Here is a 6,554-nt window from a genome sequence, read left to right as displayed (position 1 = left end):
CACAAAGCGAAGGAACAAACAAGAATAAGAAATTTGATTGGTCGAAAAATTCGTAGATGTCCTCACGTATCAACATGTCTGGCCGACTGAAAATGTGCGTGGTTTCACCAGGCGTCGCTGACGATCCGTCGACTAATAACCTAACTTTCTTTCACTTTGTAGAAGAAGCAAACGTAGCCACGCTGGATTCTGGTAATCAAAATCTATTTATTACGTTAAGATCGTTACATATTTAATCCGCAAAAACATTAAAATACGTTTTCTAGAGTGCGAGTAATACGTCTCGTAATTATTTTCAGTTTCCCGTCTCGCTTATCGAAGATGTCCGACGTGGAAAAGTAAGTACTCTGGATGCTTTCGGCATTTTTCATTAATATCAAACTACATGGATTAACAAATGATACTTGATAATAAGAGAAGTTACTTTAAGAGTAAATAAAAATTAAATTGATATATCGAGTTTCAAGTAATATTTATATAAATGTTAATGAAATTGTTTCTTTACAGCGATGATGTTCCATCAACGATTGCAGCGGGTGGTAGTATGGATGTTAACACTGCGCTTCAAGAAGTTTTGAAGAATTCTCTTATTCACGATGGCGTTGTGCATGGGCTTCACGAAGCTGCTAAAGCTTTAGACAAGTAAGATATTAAAAAATAAAAATTTATTTTACTAGTTTTTAAATTAACTAATGTCTACTAATATATATGGAGAAACTAAAATTTTTTTCTTTGTATTTTATTGTTAGTATCTTTTTGTTCTAATAAAACAAATTCTATGTTACAGTATTAATTATTAAAAGTACAAAATAATTAAATAATTTTTATGAATGTTTTATGTTTCAGGAGACAAGCTATGCTCTGCATCCTGGCTGATAATTGTGATGAGCCAATGTACAAGAAATTGGTTCAAGCATTATGCAATGAACATCAAATTCCACTGATAAAGGTTGATAATAACAAAAAGTTAGGCGAGTGGGCTGGTTTATGTAAAATTGACAGTGCAGGGAAAGCAAGAAAAGTAGTTGGCTGCTCTTGTGTTGTCATAAAGGTGAGTTGTATCAATTAAAGAATTTTATTTTTTCTATTAAAATTTATTATAATTATGAAACTTAACAGTAACAGTGTTAAAGAACTAATTTATAAAATCATTTTTATATGATGACAGCTAGGCTCCCTCTACTGAGTAGAACCCATATCATAGATCATGCTGAAATTATGCCTTGCTGAAATAATTTTTATTTACATTTTCTCCTTAGTCATTGTTACCTCATTATTGAAAAAAATATTTAATACTTTTAGGATTTTGGAGAAGACACACCTGCTAAGGATGTTCTAATGGAATATCTTAAACAAAGTGCTGTACATTAACATCTTTTAATAAAATACTTGATGTAAACTACACAAATACATTTATTCGTGAAATCTTTGTTTCAGAATTTCCATTAAGATTCAATCATAATCTATAAAATATATATATTGTACATTGATGAATACATTTTTAATTATGATGAATCACTGTTACGTTTTTTCGATATCGTATCGCAAATATTTTTGTGATTTTCCCAATCTTTTACTTGACATTCTCTGTAACAAAAGCAATTATTAATACTATATTACTTTTATGCATTTAATATGTGATTTAGCAAACTCTTGAAGTATTTTCTATATACCTGCTGCAATACCAAACTTCTTTGCATCTAGAACATCGTTTTTTAGACGGTTCTTGACACAATAAACAATATTTTATTTCTATACGATTTAATTTTTCCAAATCGTAAACTTGATTTAAAGTTTGCGCAGCGTCTTTAATATAATCTGCATCGGTCGTAAATAAATACTTGGACTGATGTTTAGCTAATTTCTTCCACATTTTATGATATTTTTCCAAAATAGTTGACTTGATCTATATTCAATGCATTTAATTTTACGTAATTGAAAATTTAACAAGAAACAGGAGATAAAGAACACTGATATACCTGTGGTATAACTTCCACGCGAATCGGACAAGTTGGCTTCGAAGACGGCATTGCTGGCGATATGTTTAAATAGGATAACCATCTTTTAAGCTCTATTAGAAGAGTTATTTGATCTAATACATCTCGATGTAGATGTTTCTGTAACTAAGATATAGAATTAAAAATCGTAATATAATTTATTTATACATATAAATATCGATAATTAATACTTGCGAGAACTGGGACAGTCTGTGTTCAGTGATTTCATAATACGGAGAACATTTTGGATTAAGAAGTAATTGTCGCAAACCGAACCATACTTGTCCCTCTCTTTTATTAATTTTTCTAATGTCGTTGATTTTTTTCCAGTTCATCTCATACATCATTACATCACCTGTATAAAAATTAACTCGTCAATTAAATTATAATTTATAATTACATTCCACCAAAATGTTAGAAATGAAGAGCACATGCTGTTACCATTCTCATTTTGTTTCTTCCATGGTTGAGTTTCTATCAGATGTGCAAATAAGTACGGAATGTCATGTACCGCCAGCATATGCGAAATCGCGCAAAGAGGTAAGGTATCCAAAATTTCAATGAGATAGTGAAGAATCGAAATACATCGCATTCCAATGTCGAACTCTAATGTCTTTCGCTTCTCTGTTATTTCTTCCAAGCAGGACCTGATGAAAAGCATGATCATTGAATTCAGTTTTGATTTAATTTAGAGTATAGTATCTTACTCAGAGTCTTTAATTTCGTATTTTTTATGTATATCCACAGTTTTTCCATCAAGAAGCATCGTTACTCGCTGAACGGCATAATCAATGAGATCGATTACAAATTCCTCCACTGTTTGCGCTCCCTCGCAGTGAAATAATATATTTTCCAACAAAGAGACCGCGATGACTTCGTGATAAAATACACTGTACAGCATAAATGTGTTTTTTGGCTCGCCATTGAGATCGATTAGAATCGGGAAAACTTTATGTTTCCATATGTCAATTTGAATAGCTTCATACACGAGAATAGGAATCTAAAACGGTGCAATAAAAATAATTAATATCGTAAAAGATATAATACTGTTAGAATATAATTATTACATTTAATAAATATATATCTATACTTTCTTTAACGAGATAAACCACTCGGTCACGCTCTCCTCGCGCAGCTCAGTTATTTCGAATACATTCTGCTGGTTTAGCAACACCAGTTTCTTATGGAATATTAACCAGCTGAAAAATAATTGCGCGCGTTGGTGGTTTTCATTGATAATTTTCAAATTGTGTTATATGACAAGGAAATATGTAAAAGTTAAAATTTACCTTTTTGTTCCGATGTTCTCAAAGTTCGAAATCTTTAAACCTTCCACGTAAGCCTCAACTTCCCACGGTGGTATAATGTGTTCTATTTGATCTGCCATTCTTTCGTAAAAGAGAGAACGAGTTTCTTTCGAGTATTTTCGTGGTTAAATTTTTATCGTTATCCAACCTGTCTTCCGTATCAGAGGATACGTGATACGTCTGAAACTGTTTGATCGATAAATTAATGAACATGCATATACAACAAAAATCAAAGATTCAAATTTTAGCGGACCAACAAAGACGCGTTCGTCGATCTAGCGACTAAATGGTGATTGGCTTATGTTTTCAGACTCATTTTGATCGACCAATCGCACTCACCCGATACTAAACGCGTCGACTGTGAATTTGGCTACATCATCGTTTCCCTCCAGTCCCTCCATTCGTTCACGTATAACTATAACCTCCCAAACCGTTTCGAACTTGCATCATCTTGCATGGCTTGTGACTCGGCCGACTCGTCGGAGTCGTCGTTGAAATCGGGCGCGAGCGATGTCTTGGTCAAGATGATACGTCGCAGCACTTGATGTTGACATCATTTTTCTTTTATTTTAGTGTTTTAATTTCTGTTTTTTTTTTTTTTACCGCGACGTAGCCATGGTGCTCACGGCCATGCAAGTCGTGCAAGTGCGACACTATTCTCGCGCGACGGACGCGTAGGGCCACGTAGGGCGTAGGGATGGCGGTGCGGGAGGGCAGAATCGAGCCCGTGGCGGATCCCTGCCCTGTCAATCCCCGCCGGATCGGCCCGCAGAACGTGGTGGTGCGGCTGAGGCGCAGGGAGACGATGGGTTGCCCATACCCAGGCACCCACGTGCACTGCGCGCGGCAGTTTTATCAAAACGTCTTTCCCAACTTCACGGTGATGAACGTGGAGAAGCCGCCGTGCTTCCTGCGAAAGTTTAGTCCGGACGGCAGGTACCTCGTGGCGTTCAGCGCGGATCAGACGTCGATCGAGGTGTACGAGTACCGCGGGGCGCCGGCCGCCGCAGACCTGTTGGCCGACTGCGAAGGCGAGTACATCGGCCACAAGAGCGACGACTATAGCTTTCACATACGAAGTAATATCTTCGCGCGATTTTTCAAGGTACTGGATACTAATCGACTCCGCGCGGCGTACGCCTTTACTTTGCGGATTGTTACGTTTAAAGAAAAGCGCGAAAGGGGGAAAGGAAGGGAGGAGAGTAAATGGGAAAACCAGGGTAATTGGTGTACCAGCTCTGAAACGTATTTGTAGGTGAAGTGGATTATAAATGTAGTAGAAAGCAACCAACAATTGAACAGGGAATGCAGTCTCTTCACCGACGACGCTCGGTACGTGATTGTAGGCTCGGCCGCTCATATTCCTGAAGAGCTAAGGCCACATTTTTATCAGGTAGTATAATTATTTTATTTAGCTTTATATAGAATTTATTTCTTTCTGTATAATATTTAACATTACATAATTTTTTTATAGACTTATTCCAATAATGAGGCATTGACACCAAATCCCAGATCACCACTGGAAGATTACAGTTTACATCTTGTTGATTTAAAAGGTGGAAAGCTTTGTGACACTAGACACTTTAAAGTGGATAAAATTTATTTGTCCCACAATCAAGGTATGCAAGTAATTTTAAAGTCATTGCTGCTTATCTGACTAGATTGGGGATAATGGTCAGCTAAGCTATTAATATTATATATATTTTTTTAACTTTTTTTTTTTTTTTTTTTAAGGTCTGTACTTGTATAAAGATATATTGGCAGTTCTGTCAGTGCAACATCAAACCATACATATTTTTCAAATACTGGATGGCATGTTTATAAATGTTAGAACAATAGGAAGGTATATAAAATATAAAATTTATCTTATCAGGCATTATAGTTGTAATAATCAAAAGAATATAAATATTAATAATGCATATTAGGTTTTGTATGGAAGATGATGCATATTTAGTGACAAGTGCTTTTCCTGGGATCAATAATCGGCCGTTTAAGGATGTTGCAATAAATAGCTTGAAACACAGATTATTGGTATACTTGTACAAAAGAGCAGAATATATAAGTTATGTAACAAAAGACCCTTATGAACTAAGAAGATTTTATCAATATTTTGATCAGGTAAGTTGAGATTTTTTTTTTTTTTTTTTGTAATTACCTTAAAAGTAAATAATTTGCTAGGCAATTAATTAAAACTAAATTAAAATTTGTTCCAGCTTAATTCATTGCGAATGTGGAAGATGCAGTTATTAGATACAAATCATATTTTGGTGAGGTATGCAAGTGAAGAAGTAGCAACGTTACAAGCAAATGAACCAAACGCACAACCAGCTTTATTGGTGATCTATAATATGGTTACGGCAAAAATTTTAGCAGCTTATGACAACGCGTCAACTCAATTGTTAACACAATTTGAAAATTTTAGCGATTTCTTTAGAAATGCCCGAATGAGCACAGATTGCCAGTACATGTGTTCGCCATCTAATAACATATATGCTAGGTATATAATATCGTGCAATTTGATATACGCGAAGTATGTTTGACTGAATATACACTTGATTTTTTCAGATTGTTACAGCAGAGGTTCAAACAAACAATAATAAGTGCTAGATACGGAGGCGTTACCGAAGCCACAAAGAGGCTTCTTGCTCAGTTACCAATATGTGCGCAATCCTACTCGAGTTCTCCGTATCTCGATCTATCGTTATTTTGTTACGATGACAAGTGGGTGTCTATGATGGAACGTCCTAAGGCATGCGGTGAACATCCTATACGGTTAGTAATTTATTTCGCGATAAAAGTTATTTAAGAATAGTCAATTTCTGTACATGTGTAAATAAAATTTTTTTTTTTTACAGTTTCTATGCACGCGACTCGGGTCTTTTAAAATTCAGAATGTACGCTGGCATGCTGGGACGAACAGCACCAACTGCTGCGAGACGATTAGTTGCGTTTACGTTCCATCCAACAGATCCATTTGCAATTTCAGTGCAACGTACTAACGCCGAATATATTGTCAGTTTTCACGTTAGACACGTCTAGGTCTTCCCTTTTTGTATATTTCACTGATGTATGGACTAATTTTTTTTTTTTTTTTTATTTACTTGCAAGAATTGTTAAGATCGCTGCCGCCAAAGTACAAAATAAATTTTACTTTTTGAACAAAAGTTGTTATAACTACGATTATAAAAAATATAATAAAATTGAAAATTATTATCAACTACTGACATGTAAGATAATGCAATATAGTTTA

The 6,554-nt window shown here is 35.0% G+C and overlaps 3 protein-coding genes across 4 annotated transcripts; 2 read left to right on the top strand and 1 right to left on the bottom strand.

The window, feature by feature from the left end:
• Positions 1 to 88: 88 nt before the first annotated feature.
• On the top strand, positions 89 to 1,408 carry Rps12 (ribosomal protein S12). Of its 2 annotated transcripts, XM_070657570.1 has the most exons (5): positions 89 to 192; positions 300 to 338; positions 508 to 642; positions 847 to 1,051; positions 1,303 to 1,408. In XM_070657570.1, the coding sequence occupies exons 2-5, from the start codon at positions 322 to 324 to the stop codon at positions 1,369 to 1,371; spliced, it is 426 nt and encodes a 141-aa protein (XP_070513671.1). In that variant the 5' UTR covers positions 89 to 192; positions 300 to 321; the 3' UTR covers positions 1,372 to 1,408. The 2 variants fall into 2 exon arrangements, with proteins under 2 accessions (XP_070513671.1, XP_070513669.1); XM_070657568.1 differs by lacking the exons at positions 89 to 192; positions 300 to 338 and having other exon boundaries at positions 482 to 642.
• Positions 1,409 to 1,427: 19 nt separating this feature from the next.
• Positions 1,428 to 3,769, bottom strand: Zmynd10 (zinc finger MYND-type containing 10). The gene is made up of 9 exons (XM_070657555.1): positions 3,644 to 3,769; positions 3,287 to 3,490; positions 3,088 to 3,196; positions 2,705 to 2,997; positions 2,439 to 2,644; positions 2,189 to 2,352; positions 1,980 to 2,123; positions 1,674 to 1,906; positions 1,428 to 1,587 (listed from the first exon to the last, which is right to left on the bottom strand). The coding sequence occupies exons 2-9, from the start codon at positions 3,382 to 3,384 to the stop codon at positions 1,506 to 1,508; spliced, it is 1,329 nt and encodes a 442-aa protein (XP_070513656.1). The 5' UTR covers positions 3,385 to 3,490; positions 3,644 to 3,769; the 3' UTR covers positions 1,428 to 1,505.
• An 87-nt stretch (positions 3,770 to 3,856) lies between these two features.
• Abo (de-etiolated protein 1 abo) lies at positions 3,857 to 6,521 on the top strand. The gene is made up of 8 exons (XM_070657554.1): positions 3,857 to 4,409; positions 4,560 to 4,697; positions 4,779 to 4,923; positions 5,039 to 5,147; positions 5,230 to 5,422; positions 5,518 to 5,801; positions 5,870 to 6,076; positions 6,160 to 6,521. Exons 1-8 carry the CDS (start codon positions 4,002 to 4,004, stop codon positions 6,341 to 6,343), a joined length of 1,668 nt encoding a protein of 555 aa, XP_070513655.1. The 5' UTR covers positions 3,857 to 4,001; the 3' UTR covers positions 6,344 to 6,521.
• The last annotated feature ends 33 nt before the right edge of the window (positions 6,522 to 6,554 follow it).

This window comes from Cardiocondyla obscurior, linkage group LG06 (assembly GCF_019399895.1).
Source record: "Cardiocondyla obscurior isolate alpha-2009 linkage group LG06, Cobs3.1, whole genome shotgun sequence".
In the NCBI taxonomy this organism is placed as follows: domain Eukaryota; kingdom Metazoa; phylum Arthropoda; class Insecta; order Hymenoptera; family Formicidae; genus Cardiocondyla; species Cardiocondyla obscurior.
The sequence above is the reverse complement of the archived record's forward strand: the minus strand, read 5'-3'. Positions and strand labels throughout refer to the sequence as shown.

What these genes read in the sequence shown, in the direction of transcription:
- Abo (XM_070657554.1), top strand. Translation starts at nt 4,002, where the DNA reads ATGGCGGTGCGGGAGGGCAGAATCGAGCCCGTGGCGGATCCCTGCCCT. An exon ending in AATGTTAGAACAATAGGAAG is followed by an intron (nt 5,148 to 5,229) that starts GTATATAAAATA and finishes AATGCATATTAG; the next exon opens with GTTTTGTATGGAAGATGATG. An exon ending in TTTATCAATATTTTGATCAG is followed by an intron (nt 5,423 to 5,517) that starts GTAAGTTGAGAT and finishes AATTTGTTCCAG; the next exon opens with CTTAATTCATTGCGAATGTG.
- Zmynd10 (XM_070657555.1), bottom strand. Translation starts at nt 3,384, where the DNA reads ATGGCAGATCAAATAGAACACATTATACCACCGTGGGAAGTTGAGGCT. An exon ending in GGTTTATCTCGTTAAAGAAA is followed by an intron (nt 2,998 to 3,087) that starts GTATAGATATAT and finishes GCACCGTTTTAG; the next exon opens with ATTCCTATTCTCGTGTATGA. An exon ending in GAAGAAACAAAATGAGAATG is followed by an intron (nt 2,353 to 2,438) that starts GTAACAGCATGT and finishes ATTTTTATACAG; the next exon opens with GTGATGTAATGATGTATGAG.
- Rps12 (XM_070657568.1), top strand. Translation starts at nt 482, where the DNA reads ATGTTAATGAAATTGTTTCTTTACAGCGATGATGTTCCATCAACGATT. An exon ending in GCTGCTAAAGCTTTAGACAA is followed by an intron (nt 643 to 846) that starts GTAAGATATTAA and finishes TTTATGTTTCAG; the next exon opens with GAGACAAGCTATGCTCTGCA. An exon ending in GCTCTTGTGTTGTCATAAAG is followed by an intron (nt 1,052 to 1,302) that starts GTGAGTTGTATC and finishes TAATACTTTTAG; the next exon opens with GATTTTGGAGAAGACACACC.